Source organism: Symphodus melops, assembly GCF_947650265.1.
Source record: "Symphodus melops genome assembly, chromosome: 15".
In the NCBI taxonomy this organism is placed as follows: Eukaryota; Metazoa; Chordata; class Actinopteri; order Labriformes; family Labridae; genus Symphodus; species Symphodus melops.
The window spans coordinates 9,456,555-9,477,496 of NC_136705.1; the positions used below are offsets into that span (position 1 = coordinate 9,456,555).

A 20,942-nucleotide genomic window follows, 5' to 3' on the forward strand; every position below is an offset into this window, starting at 1 on the left:
CCTTTTAGAGAGTTAGACTAGATACATAAAAGACCACATTTGAACAAAGCATAATGTCATTAGTGTACAAATGTGCCACAGCTGCTAGCTTATTTTGCTGTTTTGATTGAAGCAACCTTTGAGTCTTTGAGGCCTTTGTTCAGCCAGCTTGATCCAAATCATCAGATATCCCCGAACAGAACATAAATTGTTGTGGCATCCAGACTTAAACTCTCGCTCTGGATTGTACGTGTGTTTGTAAGTACATGAAGGAGACAGGTGTAGCCGAGGCATGGTACTTACAATAGCATGTTCCTTTGAGGGGGTTGCCAAGGTAACGGTTCTCTGAGTCACATCTGGAAGAACACAAGATAGCGGTAAACGTTTAACAGGGAAAAAGAGAACAGCAAGAATTAATGCATTAGCATTCAACAAGAGCTGAGTTTTTACAAAGTTGGATTTGTTACAGAACATGAGTGAGCGTGTGTGTGTGTGTGTGTGTGTGTGTCAGGTGGGTGCTTGCTACAGGTATTGTCTTCCCTCTGCTCCAAGTAAAGTGATTTCCCTTGACAGTCCTGTCTAGCCATTGCTGCTCTCTGTTTCCCAGCACCACACTGGCTCCTCACACACACACACATCCACATGCACATAAACAGAATCGCTTCATGCTAATGCCAAAGCTAATGGTAATCCAAACAAACACACACCCACACACACACAGGAACAAATGCACTGTAACACAGGAGGGCATCTTGTTTTGTTTTTATCCACAACAATAGAGTGTAATGGATCATAAAAAATGTAAGCCAAAGGGAATTCGGCAATCACATTGTGTATTGAGCTTGTAAGAAGAAGTTACAACTTCCAAACAGCAAAAAGATAGTTAACAAAACTGACCACATTGTCTTTAGAAACCTCATCATACCGCCTATGTAGCACAAACCCTTTCTTTTCTGGTTGGCCGATTTGTACATCGTTCCAAAACAACATTTGTGTTTTGAACATAATTTTAAAAGATCTATCTACAGTGAGTCAAAGATAGAATACTATTCAGCTATAGGAGAAACAATGATGTTCTTTTTATTATTCTCCAATAACAAACCATAAATAATATTTAATGCACTTTGTTTCGCGGTAGTTTAAAGTTGTTGTTTTTTTAATTCCAGCATACAGAAAAAGTGGAGTGACATTAATCAGTGCTACTCAGTGTAAAAAACTAAATCTGACCCACACTTGTCACATGTTGACAACAGACACAATGCCAATAAAGTTAAAACACAACTGTTATCAACGCATTTTAATAGAATTAAAAAAAAGCTTTGTGAGTGGAAACTGTCAGGCCCCGCCAGTCACTGCTGTCAAATGTCAATCTATTCAGTGACTAACAACATATAATTTGAATATTTTATTCTTTTTTTCGATTACTCTTACTGACCACATAGAGGCTGGTTGTCAGTTAAAGAGACATACAGTACCTTTGCTGATGGACAGTAATTGGCATGGGGTGGAAACTTGTGACCTTTCGTTAAGAGAAAGTCTCTAATGACCAGAAAGCTCAACAGCAACATAGGTTAAAAAAAAGACCCAGTGGTCCAAGAACATAAGCGCACTTGTGGAAAATCTTCATTTCAACAGCAAGCTGAAGGGATTACAGAACAATAGCTGTATGAAAGTTTTTTTTCTTTTTTACATTCATCTGGAAATGATGTTGAGACCATTAAAATGTCAAGATGGCTGACGAGAACCTGCAGGAGTTCAGACCACATAAGAAAATTGTTGGCTGGCAGAAGAGAACAAAAGATTGAACTTTACTTCCAGTGCAAGCTGTAAAGAAAAGAAACGTTTAAAACGGCTATAAGAGGGGTGAATATTATAATGTCAAGGCTTTGAACATGCAGTTAAAGAGGGTTTGCATTGCCTTGATGGAGTCAAATTAATCTTTTTTTTCCTGTGCATAGGATTCTTTAGAACAACGAGGGTGTTTACTGACATGTTGCTCATCATGCAGGTTTTTACGAAATATGTGAAATAAATCAACCAAAGCATCAAAAAAAATCAACACACCCACAGTTTATAAGGGATTGGTAGGATTATTCAAAAAGACAACGCAAAATACTTGAGGAGAGAACAAACAAATTGAAAAATAGGAATAAGTGGAGAAGAACATGAGGGCAGGTGAAGTTTGTAGTGAGGTTGCTTGTGAATTCTCGTGTAGTGTTTTAGCGGGTCACAGAGCAGTGCTGGATGCTGAATATTTCATTCTTCTATAAACCCTGACCAAGGACGGGGCCCTTAAACAGGGACTGCCTCATGCAGCTTCCAGCCTGAATCAGGAGTTTAGAGCTACAATAAAACAGATAAAGAAGGAGCAGACGACTGCCTGATAGTAGCATCCGAATAGAGATAAATGTGTTCCACTAAATCACAATTTACACCAAAAACTTGCCAATATCTGACTTTTTTCTTTTCTTTTCTTTTCAAATATGCAGCAATGTTTTGTAGCCGTTTGGCTCTGGTAAAGAACAAATTCCCTAAACCATATGAAAAGCTTTAAGAGGTGCTGTGTTAATTCCCATTGTCCTGTTCACATTGTCTTGCTTTACCATCACAGTGTTTTGTTAATGTGAGTACCATAAGTTATATTAAGCGATTTTAAAGTAACAATTAGTATAGAATTAGGTTTGGTGCGCTACGGTGCACACTTAAGGTCTCCAGTTCTGTTATGACTACCCCTCATATGCCCAGGTCAGACTGCACAATCTTTTGTCTGTTACAATTGTCACGGTGTTAGATTAGGCCATCACAGAGCCATAAGTCGTGCTGAGCTTTGACCAACAGAAATGACAGTCACAGTGGGACCTGACTCATCATCACGACTGATGTGATGACGTTGACAACAAGAGGGGTTGGGGTGAGACAAGGCCTGGAAAGAAGACTTTAAACATAAGAAAACCTATTGTTGCCAAAGCTGGAGAAAAGGTTCCTCTGTCTAATAGTCATGTTTTGTTTGTTTATGCTCTAAACTACAGCTAACGCTTCCAATGTGTTAGGCTTTCTGTTGGGCAGCGTCCCAGATGTGAACTTGATTGTCATTCACTTTGACACAAAGATCAATGTTCGAGGGTTGCTGTGTCCCGAATCCCTACGTCTGTGGGGCTAAAATCATGCTGGTTAGTCTGACCTCTGCATTTGTTGACAAACGAAGGGGGAGCAGAACCTCCCCACTCCGCCCATCCATGTTGAAACACTGATGTTCTAAAGGCCTTTTTTTTTTTTTTTTTTTTTTTTAAATCCTAGGGTAGATAAACTTCAGACACAAGTCTTGGGTGTAGTTACCATCAAAGCATCATTATATTAACATTTGTTCAGACAAAACTAAACAATGAGCTTATCCTGTACATGTCTGTGTGTCAAAGCATGATATATCTTCTTTCTTCTTACTTAATTAAACTAAACTATAAACCACGGTGTAGTGCTGGGTTACATGTTCTTTTATAACCCTGAACACATGCACTGTAGTTCTTATGACTCAATCTCACACACACACACACACAGACACACACACACACACACACACACACACACACACACACACAACCCTGCTGCCATAAGTATTAAGGAGAAGACTGAAGCCTAATCTGCTGACTAAAATAGTCACTTACAAACGCACAATGTTCTCTTTTCACACATTGAAACAGACTGCAAAAATCAGGAGTAAGACGAAGAAAGGAAGAAAGAAAACACAGAAAAAAAGACCAAAAAAAAGAGCAGCGATGCCTTTTAGTAAGTAAAGAATTGTGAAATGTATGAAAGAGGATGAAAGAGGCTTATTGAAGGAACGCTGCTGGATCTAGAGAGGCGACGTGGAGAGCGAGCAGCGTCATCTCCAGAGGGGTCTGTGAGTTTAAAAGCGTTGCACTCCCTTCCAGCAGGCTGCCAAAAAGGAGCGCAATGAGCACTGAGCCTATTTCAGCACAGGAAGATTTAATGTAATGCATGTGGCGTCATATTTTATTGCCAATGGCACTGCATGGTGCCAAATACCACCCTTTAAAATATTATATATCAGTTTTAATCATTATCAGTTTTAGAATTAATTTGTAAAGAATATCACACAAACATCAGTCTCTACCTCCATGCAGAACGAGTTAGACATTAGCTTAAGTTTCAGATGAAATAGCTAACACAATAAACCAATGTTTTCTTACTCAGTGCTTCTTACATCAGAACTGTAAAAGATTATTGGAACGCTAATAATTAACTGTTGTACGCCTAAACATAACAAGAGCATGTTACTCATTTACACTCAAAGTTATTTTCAGATCCATAATGACAATAGACAAAGATGGAGGAAGCTAACTTTTTAGAGTTTTGATGGTAAAATGAGCAAAAAAGGGGGAAAAAAGCAGGACACTTTGATATAACAATGGTCATACTTTTTACAAAATGTATCTTGAGACTGATCCAATGCAAGGCTATCACATTCATGTTAAAGTGTAGAGAAGAGAGATAAGCATGGTTCAGAACGCTACGATTGGGGCTGAGGGTGTCCCATTTGCTCTCTTATAAAAAGGGGAAGGACATTTAAGCTGCTTATAATGGTCTAATGGGGCCAAGATAACGGTCACATAGGACAGGGCTGAATCGTCACTTAGGACACTCTGACTCGGCTGCAGATCAAAGATGAACACAGGTACAAGCACAAACAACCGATGTATTTTGCACTGTTGTTGCAAAGGTTGATAAACTCGTATTTTACTAGCCCTGTTAAGTCATGAATTTCCTTATTTTGATTCTTTCAAGTTTTTATTAGACTGTGTTTGTTTCTCTTTATGCTTTCTTAATATTGCCCCGATATGTGTGTCTCACCTATCCTGGATTACCTAGAGTTTAGAGTTTTATTCCCCCTCTTTGCCACCTGTTTTCGTCTGCTTTGTTGGACTTTGACATGTTGCTTTGTGTATATTCCCTGGACTCACCACTGAAAGCATTTTGTTTTTCCTTCTCTTTGTTGCAATAAATTATTCAGAAAGTCTATACCTGGTCATCTATCTTTGTGTTTAAACCCAACTTGATAAATTAGGGGTTTTAAACAAGTGAAGCTATTTCATGTGTAAACTTTTTATAAGCATGAAAACAGGGCCATTGCAGAAAATGTAAAATATACACCTTCATATATTTTGATTACAACTTGTTAAGAATGCAGCCAGACTGCTATGGAGATGAAACAAACAGGAACGTTTCACACTAGTATCCCTGCAATGGTTTCGTATCCATTTCCCAATTCATCAAATGAAACAGTCAGATTGAGAGAAAACAAAGTGGAAGAAGTGAAGCCCTCAGTAAAGTGAATGCTAAATTGATGTCATACTTCTACATAAAGTCCAAGTAAGTTTACTTGAAATAAATTGTATACTTTACTAACTTTGAATAAATCATAAATCAGTGTATTTAATTTATAACACCAGTACGTGAACATCTGCTGTGCAAACTGACCTGAATATTTACTTATTCCTACAGCCTGACCTGCAACCTTCAAGCTCTGAGCAGCTGTTTGTGTTTACAGTTTAATACTGGCCCTGTGTGCACATGGTACAACCACATGATGAGGAAGTTTGTGTGATACTTCATTGCCATGCCAGGATGGTCTTTCACATTACTGTTTGACTATTTAAATATTATAGATTCAAGAGAAGAGGAAGAGTGAAAAGTCTGAAGTTGTGCCAGATTATTTATTTTTTTTTTTGTCTCCAACTTTTTCTGAAGAACAGAAAAGCTAGCAGCAGATCCCTTGTCTGGTATGTGGCCAAGACTACTTGACATTTACAAATATGTTCATTTCTGTGGTGATAGTCAGTCATAACTGTTACATTTAGCAACGTACAATGTCCTTTGGTTTTCAGACAAGTCAAACAGACACTGATAATGAAATCTTTCTGTCTGTGTTTCAACCTAAGACCGTTACTATTAAATAGACAGAGCCTGAATGACGTTGTCCATGTGTAACGGCAGGGGAGTCCCATCTATAGCTGTTATCTTGCTGGAATTAGCTTTCAGTCCTCCTAAATACAGGCTGAGATCTGGAGCTGAGGCAGGCTTTAGGATTCTAAACCGTGACAAACAAGCAACAAAGGCCAAATACCTGCTTTACCTAATGGCCCTGTTTTTATCTCTTGACTCATCGTGCACATAAGAATCCACAGGCACCTGCTGTAACCCACCCCAGAGAGATATTGCTCATTCATAATCAAAGCCACAAACAAATGGCCCTCTACTTGGCATACACCATTTTTGGAGCAACTCAAGCAAAACAAACAGCACCGGCACAGCGAGACAAAGAGGGAGGCTGCTGGAGCAAATCAAAGGTGAAAGAGACCGCAGCACTCAGGCTTAGCGACGCACAAATGATCACATAAAGATGCAGCACTTCTGCTCTCAGCCCGTCTGTGGAGTCTCCAGCAGAACACTGGATTCTTGTTGTGCGCTGAAAAGAAACATTACGCACAAAAAAACCCTGAGCACTGCCAAGTGAACAGAAGTAGTGGAGCTACACGGCCAATTCAACATTCACTCACACTCAGCTGCAGATGGGTATTGTTCCAAGTTTTATATTAGTCAAATGCATGGGGATCAGACTGAATTTTCTCTGATTCAAACCTCATTATGTAGCTTGACAGATGGTAGACTTGTGTCCTGTTCTTTGCCCTAAACTATCCGTTGTACATACATTTATTGAAGAAATGTATAATTTTTTTTCCATAAGTCAGAACAGCAAGATGTTCACACTTGTCTCTATCTTCATTTTTGAGAGTTTGCATGTGCTTTATTAATGAAGATAAAAACCTTCTAAATAAGAACATCAAATGATGAGTCGTTGGAGAAACTGAAATCTTCAAGTGCTATTTTTTTCATATGGGCCTCAATGACCAGTTCAGAAACAAACTGTTTCTGTTTCTCTCTTAAAGATCACATCAGCCCACATCTACAAGAGCGACTTCACTTGGATGAGAGCATCTTAAGAGGCTGTTTAAGGTAATAATCTGACCTTAATAGGTTAAAATCAATTCAACTGATCAATTCTGAACATGGCAGTGACAAAAACAAAAACTTCAAAGATATATCCCTGATTGAAGTTGACAGGAGACATATGGAGAGAGTCGAAAGTTTGAAGGAAGACAAGTGCAGTTTGCTGGCCCTCATTCTGAGTCGATTCGAGGTCAGGGGCTGAGTTGAAGTTGAGGTTAAAACAAGATAATAGGAGGTCAAAGTTTAAGCTAAGGTTAAGAAAATGTACACAACTGGTAGCTATTATGAGGATATTTGTGTGTGTAGGTGTGTGTGTGCGCGCGTGTGTGCAGTGCTTTACTTGCAGTCAGTATTTAAGATCTGAACACGTCATTGAAAAGTAAACTTTGTTTTCAAAACTGTGTTAGTTATAAACAAGATGGAAAAAAAATAATTTATGTTTTTCAAGTAATTTAACCCTTTAAAGGGCACTCATTGAAATTCTTTGAAATTCAAAAATTCAACCTCATAGTGTTATTCATGAACATAACAGAACTTTATTTCTGTCATGATATTTTTCAAAAATTGTAATTGTAATAAACATTGACAAAGTTTCCATATTTGGTTCAAATCGCACAATAGCAGGATCAGTGACATAGGGTGATCTCTTCCGATTGGCTGAGTGAGGATCAAATGCTTCTCGACCTTACTGAGGGGCACAAGGGTGGCCATATGTAATCTTTGTCGAAATTAACAAAAATAGTCACTTTTCCTAAAAAGGGTTAAGCTTGACCTATGAAGAAAATAAACTAGTCAAACACATCAATGATCGGTCACACCTCTTTCTCCCACCACACCCCCAAACTTTTACTAGAACTAAACTTATTGAACATGACAAGAAAGATTCAAAGTTAATATGAGGAACTGGAAGTTGCTTCCGCTCTTTATGATTGGATTGATGCAATAATAATGGTCCCAAGCTTCTAGTACCGCTTCCAAAACCTTCTTGAAGGGTTAGGGGTTTTTTTTGTTACCATACCATTGTTACCATTCAGTTTTTCTCTCGTTTGTATGGGCCGGTAAACCGCATCGCATTTCTGAATCCTTTCTGTAGAAAGATCTAAACAGTGACGTTCTTTGTTCCTCCCGTGTTTTAGCATTATTACTGGGCTTTCAGGAACCTCTCTTTCAGCACTCATCTTTTCTAGATCACAGCCAACACACTACTTGCTTTGTCATAGCTTCATGCTCATGCTTCCAGGAAGATTTTGAATCAAATAAACAAGCTTTTTGTCTACAGAATCTTTCAAATTCCTATAGCATTAAATCATTTGTTTAAGCCAGGGTTAATGGACAGTGGGTTTTTTTGGACTGAATTGAGAGGGGACTATGTTGTATTGGAGCTCTCTATATAGACTACTAATTAGCATCATATCTTCAGCTTCAAACTAAATTTCATCTCCCTTAATCATATGTCTGTTGTTACATTCAAGTCAGGCTTTGAGAGAGAGTCCAACTAACAGTTTACAACCAAACCAAAGAGTGACATTTTTGCACATCCAAACTCTAAACATCTGGTCTCCTGGTGGTATCTAAAGGAGGCCTGGGTGGAAGAATTAGGTGTTCCAGTGTCAAAAGAATTGTTGAGGGCTTTTTGAATCAGTCTCCCCTTTGTGTGAGATAGGTGTGGTACTGCAGAAGGTTCATTGTCACACTTTTTCTGTCATTGTCCTGTACTAAGCACCTTTTGGTGTGACACATTTAATTGGTTTTTCAAACGATATGAAACCAACATTCAGCCACCCTTCAAGCTTGACAATATTTGGCTGCTCTGACTTGACGAGACCCTTTCCCTCCCACCACAATCATGCTGTCATGGCAGGCATGGCTACAGCTAACTCAACTAAAAGTCTACAACACCCCCATGTTTCAAAAGCAGGCTAAATGCTCATTGCTAAGAGGGAGAAAATTTGTTATTAGCAAAATTAGCTCTCGTGATAATTTTACTTAGGTCTTCTTTACATCGCTTGGTATGATGTAATTGTGTGAATTATGACTTATGCTGCTATGTTCTGTACAAACTCTGCCTTATTTGGCATACTGACTGATGATTCTAAATGACTCCTGTGCATGTATTTTGTTTGTTTGTTATCCACCCAGGACCTTTTGCTCAAAGGAGTGTCTTTTTTGAAATGTCGTTGTGTTGTCTTCTGGCAGCTCTGGACTCTAGATATGTGCTCCTTGCCTTTTTTTCTTCCATTTTGTTTAATTTTGTTTAATGTCTATCCTATACACCTGATTAACCACAAAGAAAAGCAATTTAGCAAAGTAATTTAAAAAAACGAAGCCTTGTGCAGCTCAGAGTTAATGGTTTAGCCTCCATTCTAAAGGCATGCAGTTTTCTACTTCTGATCTACATGTCCTAATTTCACTGGGCAGTTCGGTGTAAAAGCAACTTTAGTAATCGACTTGGAGGTCTACAAGGTAAAATATATAGGCAGTTTTTTTTTTGTTTTTTTTTACTATTTACCGTAAATTCCGTACTATTGAGCGCACCTGGATATAAGCCGCAGCGGCTAAAAATTAATAAATAAATGTATTTGTACATATATAAGCCGCACTTGATTATAAGCCGCAGGTGTCCACGCTATAACAAGAGCTATTTACACAGACCTAGGCTACCGGTAACATCCGCAAATACTGTAGCGTCCGTACGGACGTTAAAGGACGACGAGAGCGTTCAAATAATAACTTTTAATAACCCGATCACTGTCGGCCGTGACCACGCCGTTTACAGCAGAGAGCAACACATAACTTGCCGTAACAATCCAACTCTCTCCCCCAGCGTTCTCTCATACAGCCACTCAACACGTTCTCGCTGGTGCATTCACTGACTCTCCACATAATCGGAATTATGAACACATTATCAACTACTGACTTTACAACATGAACCGTTACAATACGAAGCCTAGCCGACGGTGTCTGTAACACGGCTGATGAAAAAGATGACCGTAATATATTTCACAAGAAAAAGTCCATCCATTCACTGCCTCAGAATGACTTCATTACTCACTTCCTCAGTCTCTGTTGTCGCTGTCAGTGTCATCTTAAAGTGCAGCAGCTCTGTTAGCTTCTTTGACAGCCAGCTCGATCGCCTTTAACTTGAAAGCTGCATCATATGTATTTCTCCGTGTGTTTTCCATGATGAGGGTGCGTGCATGAAGCGCAAAATGACTGATATTAAGATCCGACGTGACGAAGTCAAATGTTTTTGCGGCAGAAGCTCATTGTCCCCCATAAAAAATCCATGCATTAGCCGCACCGGAGTAGAAGCCGCAGTGCTCGAAGTGTGAGAAAAAAGTAGCGGCTTATAGTCCGGAATTTACGGTACTCTTAATAAACACATTAAGAACTGGGGGCACAAACAGGTGACCCCAACACACACATACACACACACACATACACACACACACACACACACACACACACACACACTCAGTGTCCTCTCTGTATTTGATCTCTGCCCTCTCCTGTGTGATTGATCAATGCAGCAATTTTCAGTCAATCTCTACAGTGTGTTGGTTTGACATCCCTTCATGACACCACAGTGTTGCAGCGGTCAAGTGTGTGATAGTCAGGGAAAAAACACACACGCACGCAAAAAATGTCATGTCGAAGCATCTTCTTGGTGAGTTGTGTGTCAATGAAAGTCCTTTTATATTGCTTGTTCTTAAATTGTTGCTTTTCCCTCTTTAATGCATCTTCAGTTGCAAAGACGGCGTAGCAACAGCAAATGAGCTCTGTGGTGGTTCATTATCAAACTGCTGTAACATGATGGCGTACTCACAGCTGACACTGGTCTCCCTTGATGCCCTTCGTGGTACAGAAGCACTTTCCTGTGTTGACGTGGCACACGCTGGCATGGCTGTTACACTTGCACGCTGCAAAGAAAAGAGAAAAAGTTGACGTGTTCAGATTCAGCCACTAATGTTGAAGATTTAAAGGCAGAACAGATCCTTTTAATAAACAACTTCTACAAGAAAAAAAGGCTTAGTCACCTTTAACTTATTGTCATTGAATTTCTCAAAATTAGCCTTTATTATTAGCCAGCATTAGCCCTGCATATTGCATTTAACACAACTAAAAATTCGATAGTTACCATTATTCTTCCTCAAGGATCATTTTATGAACAAATAAGAGGAAAACGGCAACAGCTAGGAAATGAGACTGTGTGTGGGGCTGAAAAGAGAAGCGATTCGAGGAGGAAAAAAAAGGGTAGAGAAAGTAGAAGAGGAGAAAGGAAACGATGGACAGAGACAAAGACAGAAAGACAAATCTCTAGTTTCTGAGCAACAAGGCGGATGACTTGAATATTCTGTCATTTCCCTCCTGTTTGAAATGAATCAACTGAAAGACTTTGACGTATAACTTCAACACTGTGAGAGATTTCCAACAATAACTGTGTCTGGGCAGCAACGGATCACCACTGAAGACAATATCAATGTTCACAGTAGCTGGGGATTAAACCCCCTGACCTTTCAGTTAAGAGAGAGTTGACTCTACCACAGAGCCACAGCTCCCACTAGGATAAAGTCGGAAATCAGGGAGCAAAAGAGTGGGGAAGGATATGCAGGAAAAGAGCTACAGGTTGGATTCCACCGAGGACTGCCTGCTTCCAGGATTATAGATAATACTATATTATCTGTATGTGGGCCGCACAAACTAACCGTGAGGTCACCAGCACACCAAGTGGTTGACATTTTCAGCTATTCTTCTGAAATATATTTTGGACGAGAAGTTTATTTTTGCTTAGTTAACAAGGGAGATAAGGTATACATTAGGGGTGAAAACAATAGAGGAATTTTTACTACTACTATGTTCTTTTGGTTAAAAAAAAAAGCGGTATAAAGAAAAGTCGATTGCCAAATCCAGATACCTTTTATCCAGAGTAAATCTTTAGAACGACTCTGAAATTTTGGAAGCTATTTGTTGTCGTCAGTCCACTTTTAACTCGAGTAAAGAACATGGGAGGCTTCTTGTGCGAGTCTAATCTTTCTCATTATTTTGTTACGAAGTTCGCAGGACATAATGATTCACAAGGAGCCCGGCCTGTAATTCCCACTCTAAATAACTTCTGCACAGAGTGACTAATGGTGGAGACAAAACAGAACGTTCTCTCTACCCTTGTGTTACCGCATGTGAACGCATGTGCACATCCACACACACACACACCCTTCCTTTCCTCACGTCCCTCTCCAGCTGAATTGACTTTGTGCTTTGTTTTTATTCTTTCCAATTGGCACACAGACAGGCCCTGTAATAAAAATAGTGGTTCAGTCAGGTCAAGGTAAAGCCAAGGCGCCGACTGATAATGAGAGGAAAACAACCTCCTCTCTCATTCTCCTCGTCTGCAGCGTCTGATGCTCCACGCTTGCACCGAGCAAAAACAAGGTGGGAGACATAATCGCTGCTTTAAATATTACGATTTTTGAACACACACAATAAAGAGCGACAGGAAAATAAAGTTTAAAGGCGGCAGGCTGAAAGTCAAATTGAGGTTGTTTCTCTTACAAAAACAGAGACGTTAACAGATGAGAGGACAACTATAACCGAATACTATTTCAGTCTGTGTGAGGGCTTGGGAGATAAGTGAGCCGTATCAAAATATGGCTTTTAGACTCGATAATAGGCAATCACTGGTGTGTCAGCGAAGGCTGAGGTCACTCTGCTGTTTACATTATTGATTTAGAAGGCAGTCAACAAAGTCGACAAAGACACAGAGGAATGTGTTACAGCTTCAGCTAAAGGTGATTACAAAAAAAATCTGAAGACGGAAAGACAGAGAGCAACAAACGAAGAATTCAGGTTCAAGGTTTAAGAAGTGGCCTTGTTGTTGACTATTTTTCCAAAGGACTAATCAGAATTGTAATTAACATGCTTGGAAAGAATAAAATAGGCACACGACAAGTCGAGGCATTTGGGATGTGGTAGTAAATCAGGGTAAATTGTTTAGTGAAGAAACATTGTTAACTTTCCCCCTCTCTTCAAACAAACATGAAACCTCTGTAATCCCCTCAGCAGAGAACACATCCTGCCTCCAGCAGAGCAGTCTCAGAGCAGACAGACTCTCTGCTCTACACACTTGGATGAGTGTTAGGTGAGATGAGATATGCTAAACTCAGCTTTATTTTCATCTCCAGTTATGTAGCACGATTAAATAACGTTCAAACTAAGACTTGGATTCAGGGCAGCACCAGCACCATCCACCGGCCAAATGCAGTATATATTTTTTTGGATTTGTGGGTGACTATGATCAGCCCACACGCCAGTCTGGCGGGTGGTAATGTTGCCGTTAGAGCGCATTCAATTGAGTTATGCACTTGCTGACCACTAGGGGTAGTGATGCGCCTGTGCTGCCACCAGATTGTTGCAGATGCTAGACGCAAGCCTAATTTATACTTCTGCATCCCTATGCAGTGGCCCTACGCGCACCTCCAAAAAATGACTACACGTCGCGTCAACACAAACGTAATTTCCGGCAGTGTCTTTCCGGTCACAACGGAAATATTAAAAGGCTGTATACAGCGAAGAAAATCAGCCGATTGACATTCGAAAGTAGCGAAAATGCATTTCTTCATCCAGGTTCCTCAGTGGGCTAACGAGTGTGTTGAAATCACACATTCTCAGCTTAGATTGATTTAGTTGTTGGACAGACCACCTCTGCAAATCTCCTTCGTCGCTACTGCCCACTAGTGGCTTGGTGGTGAATTGTGGAGCAACGTGTTCCCTCCACGCATGACTATGAATGCTCAACGACGGCGTCGAGCCTACGCCGAGGGCACGGAGTCGACGTGACGCAGAAGTATAAACTAGGCTTAAGAAATTTGTAGATTGCTAAACAGCTGTAAATTTAAAAGGAAAAATGTGGCGTTATCTGTCAGGGGTGAAACGCAGTAGTCCTCCAAGAGAAGACCCACAACCAGCGACGAAAGGTAAAAAGCCCAAGAGATTTAATGAAAAATAGAGGTATAATGAAAGTGGGAAGGAACGCGTTTGGCTTGTTTATAATGAAAGTAAGGGCCACATGTTCTGTTCGCAATGCCACCAGAACGGCCCAAAATTGTTGTGGCCGGTAAGAGCATTGAATGGTCAGTAGAATTTTGAATCTACCAGCCACTGTGGCTGGTGGATGAAAAAGTTAATGTCCAGCTCTGCTTGGATTGCTCAAAAAGGCCCAACATGATGACAACAGGACACAGCATTCATCCGCTCATATTAAAGGAACAGTAAAGTCAATTTCAGTGAGCCACAGATTATTGACTTATTTTTAATTCTAAATGTTTCATGTTATCTAATTGATAATGAGGCTCAGTTTAAAGGGAAGCAAACATGACCACATGTGTCTGTACATCTACAATGCCTGTTGTTGTTTTGTTTCTGGGGTGATGTTTTTAAAATGAACCAGGATCTCCATTCTTCATCAATCTATACATGTATTTATTCAGTGTCAAATCTGAACATTGTCTCTTTAACTCATAACAGGTCACTTGAACTTTAACTTGCTTGCTGCAATACATGTGTGAATGTGCTGTATAGTTTTTAGTTTGGCAGTTAATGGGTGTATCCTAATAAAAACAAGTCAATATCTTGCGCACACACTTTTTTGTAGCTGGAGCTGGAGACTCCTCTGGAACCCCTTTAAAGCCAATGAACAGAGAGGTTTTAAGGACATGCATTTTGAATGTTCTCTTGTCACAACTCAAATACACCTTTATTTGTCCCCGGAGGGCTATTGGTTTTGCAGCAAGACAGAACAAGACAGTAAAAAGACAAAGTTAACATGGTAAAAATGACACGAGATCATTGACTCACTGCTCACTGTTAATTAGGCTATACATCCCTGGTAATAAGATTCAAAAGTGCACCTTACAACACAGTCTGATACTTAACATACAAACACACAATAATCTTGTTTGTTATCTCTGACATGATGTTATCAGAGATAAGCTAAGCTCTAGCTAGTTTATTACTAAGAGCATTGATACTGAAGATAAATACCTTTATATTGCTTTTCATATTTGGCTGAAAATCTGCCCTGTTACAACAGATATAATAATAATAATTTTATTTCTAAAGCGCTTTCAGTCAAAGTGCTGTACAGGTACTAATATCAACCAAAAAACAACTCAAGACATGCAGCATTAAGTAAACAAGTGGGTCTTGAGCTTTGCATTAAAAACATCCACAGAGCATGCCTGTCTTTTGTACAAGAGGAAGACTGTTCCAAAGCACTGGTGCACAGAAGGAAAAAAGCTTGCTGGCCAACAGTCTTTTTCCTGACTTTCGGCACAATCAGCAGGCCGGATCCATGAGAGCGGAGGGCACGAAATGGTGCATAGAATCAGTTAAATAAGACGGTGCTATTCCATTTAAAATTTTAGAAGTCAATGAAAGCACCTTAATATCAGCATGAACCTGACATGGAAGGCAATGAAGAGAGGCCAACAATGTGTTCATAGCATATATGATATCCGTTATCAAAGAATGAATAAAGAAGAAATGGACATTTAACATGCTTCACTTTCATACAAGCTCGCATTAAAGAAGCAAATCACCAATTGTTGCAGTCAATCCTTCCAGTCAGTCAGGCTGGCGCACTAAGCATTTAGATCTGTTTTAGAAAACACATTCATTGACCGATACAAGCCGTCTGAACACATGGTGTATTCAAACGCCTGCAGGAAAATTTAACTCAATTCCTAGAGGGGGGTAGGGGGGCAGGGAGAGGCTGGTGGTGAAGGGTGTGAGAAGCAAGGGAATCGTAAAGAAGAACAGAGTGAATGAATAAAACGCACATCACACAGCACACTTGCTGACAACACAAAAATAAGCAGCAATAAAAAAAAAAACCCTGATCTCTTAGCAAAAAAGGCTGATTTGATATAAATCATATTTCCCTTGACTTGTGCAAGCCCCCAGAAGAGAGTACAATTTCTCACCCCACTGCGTCTAAATGTACACACACACACAGACACACATTACACGCCTGTTGTCGGGTGTGTACTGTAGATAGGAACAGGATGTGAGTGTTTGTCTGTTTTTCTTTTAATCTGTGTTCCTTGTGTGAGTCACAAAGAAACAGGTAGAAGAACCAAGTCAGTTATAAATCCTTACAGAACAATCTTCCATGTTTTATCCGTTTCAACAGTCCGCTTTGTTTTATTCTCATGGGAGGGTCGTTTAAAAAAAATGTAAGCTCACTTAATGGAAGGAGAAATAAGAATCTGTGTGGTGCAGGAAAAAAAAATCCTTCCAAAAGATTTTCTTTAAATTAGACTTCAGAAGCAGTGAACCCAGAGCCACCTACACGATATGTGAATCCTCCTCTGCTGCTGCTGCTGCTGCTGCTAAGTAAGCTGCAGAGGAAATTTCAACCAGTTCTTAAGTTCTGTAAAAAATGTAGCAGCGAAAGAATTCAAAGTGTGACTTTTCATGCAGTTTCTTAAATGCTTCTGTTAGCACCGCATCTATACCCATGCATAAGTCTCGAATCCACCTAAACAACAGAGACTACTCTGAGTTATAAATGTTCCTAAATGCCACTCCCTCTTAACCGTCACTCAACTGAAACAGTTTAAAACATTTAAAACAGTTTGTTCAATGGGATTAAAAAGTCTGTTTTTTATTATTATCATTATAAATGACAATATAGCCTACACTCCGTTTTTATTCCCTTCAACTCTTTGTTCTTTATTCTGTGAAACACATTCCAAGTTGTGCTTTAATAGAAAGTCAGTTCACATGTAACCAAAGAGAGCCACGTCCTCATGCAGAAGATACACACTTTGCTTTTAATCCCAACCATGAAAAAAGATGCTTTTATGTGAGTTCTCAGTAAAAGGGCTTTCATCTAGCCTCCCCTGGGTCATTTCTACATAAGGCTGCATGTTTGTTTGGCATGAATCGGGTCTGTTGTGCGGGATGTATGGAGCATGTTCTTGACGATTTGATGAGAAGTCAGAAATCAGTGTTTTAACAGCAACAGTGCTGTAATTCCTGGTAGACTTCCTGAAAACATGGCGTTGTGGATCATGTTCACACTTAACACAGGTGTTAATTACGAGTACATGGAAATCTTCAACATAGCAGAATATATACAGAGAGGTGTTTGCGTGTCCCCATGTGGCTGAACTGCTGCCTGATCCTGTTTGTGCAAGACACAATGTAAAGGTTCAACTGACTAACACTTGAGAGACAGAAAAGGCTCTTACTACAACACCAACTAAAGACCTGGCAGAACATTAACATCACAGAGTTCCCAAGGTAAGAAGATAGAGATAAACATGTCAGACTCTAAAGGTTTGTTCCACAGATAGCTGCCCATCAGCTTTATAATAAAGTGATATTTTCAGAGTTTGTTTTCCCACACTCTGCATTGTTCAAGTCTCCCTTTTCTTCAGTGTGCCACTGAACCCCGCTGCTTAATCAAGATGATGATCAATCACATGCTCATGAATTTTTGTCTTCATCTTTTTCCCCCTCAGTGTCATCTACAGCTGACTCGTGTTTTTCCTTTGTACAGATCCACAGACGGGCAGTTTGGTTTGAGAAGAAAGGACAGAGTTTATACAGGGTTTAATGACCGGGTCCAGGTCAGGAAGGGGGGGACATGAAGACACACACAGAGACATTTACATGTACACACGTGTATATATGCAAACCTTGAGAAATTATTTTCACGCCTAGGTGAGCTCTAAATCACTTGAAAACATTTCCTTCTCTTAGCAGAATGTATGAAGAGAAGCATCCCCCTTTAAAGAGAATTTATTTTAATTATTCCCAGGGCCAGATTTTTAGTTACTTATATTGTAAATGAAGTTATAGAAGAATCATCTCGATGAGGAAAAGGAAATACTTGAAGTCTAGGCCAATGTGTTTTAAACTTTGTTAGCATACATCATTACAAATAATATGAAGTACAGGCTATGAATGTGAGCTTTTGTTGGCAGATCTGTCATTGAGCTGCGCTGCAGGTACCCACCCTCGATCAGGAAAATGCTGACTGTGCGCGCCGGCCACTGATTAGTCAAAGCTGGTGCTTGCGCTGCATTGGAGAATACCTGAGGGCGCCAGTTTTTAAAAGGGGAGCTGCAGAAGCTGAACACTGTCCTCCTTCATCTGGCATCTGTATTTTGTTTAAGTAAGGTATAGTCGTTTGGGTTTTGACTTAGATCTAGCTCACCCTGAAGTTGAATGAATATTGTGTATAGTGTGAATAAATGTCTTATTGTGGACTGAAAATGTGTTTGTTTGTGGTTCATCAATGATTGTGAGGAAGAACGGCGTCACTTTTATGCTATAGTTGCTGGTTTCCCTGAGAATGGTCTTAAAAGTGTTATTGTTGCAATGTAAGAAAATGTCTGATGCTTAATAACATTTATTAAAGCTAGACAATAAATTAAAGTGTTTCTCTTTGTACAGATCACTGAGATTAGAATTGCAATAGAAATACATTTGTAGTGTTTAAAAATCGAACTAATAATGTTTGTTTAATTATTTGTTTCGGTCTTTTGAAGAAAACTTTTAGATGTGTATAAAATGGTTTTTTTTAAATGTTTTTTTTATGTTTTGTATGTCTTTAGGGTAAGTCTATAGAATTTGATCTGATTTTTCACTCTGAAGAAACCAAATTAAAAAAAACAATTATTTTCTGATTAGACGTGTTCAGAAAGTTTTAAAATAGACTGACCAGATCGTAAGAGGACCTCTGGTTCAAGTGTTTTTTAAAGAGGTTAAAAATAAAATACACAAATATAGTCCTTCAGAGGCACAGTCTCCCTTTTAGGTGTGAGAGAATCTGAAACATATTCCAAAGGGTGTGTTGGTCACTGTGGTACGATGCCGCGTCTAAAGCCACATCTCTTAGAGCAGAAAAACTATCCAATACTTTAGAAAGTGTGGGCCAGCGAACCCTTTTAGTCTTTACAGTGTCTCTTTTTTTGCTTCACATTGAGGTTGCTTTTGTGGGGAATAAGTGCTCATGTCGGTCTTAGTGTGTCCAGGGATACTTCCACTTTATTTGTCCTGGTCGGATAGGAGCTGGTTATAATAATTGTACTCTTGTCTGTGTGAGCTGTAAGCCATAAATAAGAGCAGCTTATTGGAGCAGGACATGACTCACAGCTGCAGCTGACTGGAGATCAAAAAGGATTCGAAAGCTGTTTAAAATCATAATTAAAGAACAATGTGTGTGTGTGTGTGTGTGTGTGTGTGTGTGTGTGTTTTGCGTTCAAATGTTGACCAGTCAAATGCCAGGACTATATCTGCTTAAGGGAAGATGACTACATACCGCTAAGAATGCTGGGTAGTTGGCAATACCGCCACCAGGCTCTACAGGTACACACACACACAAACATGTTATAAAGAACACACACACACGCTTGGACACACTTGAGATGGCAGGTAGTGGGATTTGGCAACATCTCTAAGCTGAAGAGTGAATGGAGAAACTCCGCAGGCTGCATCCCTCGTCTGCTGTGAGAGCTCTGCAACAACAGCTGGCTCTGTCTGATCCATCACACGCACAGACACACGCACACACACAGCACGCTGTCCCATCAGTCCTTCACTTTGGCTCAAGCAGTTTTGTTGCCAGTTTCTTGCAGTGACAGCACTCGACATCTCCATAGATCTGCTCAGAACACAAATAAACAAACAACTCCTGCTGTGGCTTCGTGCTCAGACACTGTACACCAAAGTCAGGGTTTAACATCTATACCCCCATCTGTGGTTTGGTTTGGGCAATAAATGCAACTTTTAGACATCTATGATCTACACAGTGACCGTAGTGATACATTTATAAGTGATATGATACCTTGTCACAATTTCAGAAGATATTCCATTGTCTGAAAATAGATGAGAAATATTGTCAGTAAAAAAAGTAGTCATACCATAAACTGTAAATATTATTGATTATAAGTGACGTCAGCCATCTGTTACTGCAGGGAGCTCATCGGCAGCAGCTGCCATGTTGGAAATGCTGTCTCAGCCTAACTTTCAGTCTGCCTAACAGGTTTTAAGCTTCTAGGATGAACCATAATGCCCACCTGTTTCTAAAATCTAAACAGAGCTGTGTGTGCTAGTGATGACAATAACTAATCAGACATTTTCAGACTGCAAATTTGAATTTATGCTGTAAAAACAGTTTTTTTGGCTGTAGTGTGTGTGTGACTTCCACTCAGGCGAATAGTGGACAAACTGCAGGATTTTGCTCTTCTGCGTTTGCTTCTTTTTTTCAAGAGCGGAGGTTGCTGCTTGACTTATACAAGCATCAATATCTGATATATCTGATGACAGCAGAAAGACACTGCTGCATCTTTAAATGTCTTATTTTGCTATTTTCTATCAACTCTCAGAAAGCTCAGCTGATGAGCAAAACAAATATCTGACATCAAACTTTTCACTTCTATACTGTTCCTTTCATTTTATTTAGTTTTTGATCAATACAAATGTTTGTTTTTTTCCATGATTAAGTTAATGTTGTAAACTTTGATCCAACCAGAGATCCTGAAATTATTTCTTCACCGTCTACCATGTTGCCTGTTTAACTTTTTACTTTTTAACGAACCTGGGTTGATTGGAAGTGACGTTCTATGTGCATTCTCGACGTCCTCCTCACACAGATCTACTTACAGAGAGCAACAGTTGCTCCTGACTGGATCGAGAATGACACTATGATGGAGCCTGTTATTAGAAAAAAAAAACGACCGCCACACATTCTCCTTTACAGACTCAACGTCAGCACAAGAAACCAAAAGAAGGTTTTATCTAAGCCAAAAGAGCTTTTCATTCACAGAGGGAGCTTCGATCCATTTTGGGGAGAAAGAAACCACCCAGACATGGCTTCACTTCTATTGAAAAGGTAAGACTATGTGAATTTCACATTTCACATATTTCCC

General features: G+C 39.7%; 1 protein-coding gene across 4 annotated transcripts in view; it reads right to left on the reverse strand.

Annotated features, from left to right (window-relative positions):
* The window catches only part of atrnl1a (attractin-like 1a), a 232,028-nt gene that overhangs the window by 127,595 nt on the left and 83,491 nt on the right, over positions 1 to 20,942 (reverse strand). For all 4 annotated transcript variants that reach the window (XM_079362624.1, XM_079362623.1, XM_079362626.1 and 1 more), the window contains 2 exons: positions 10,832 to 10,925; positions 283 to 335 (listed from right to left, as the gene is read on the reverse strand). In XM_079362624.1, coding sequence (XP_079218750.1) covers positions 283 to 335; positions 10,832 to 10,925 — 147 coding nt within the window. The remainder of the gene's footprint in view (positions 1 to 282; positions 336 to 10,831; positions 10,926 to 20,942) is intronic.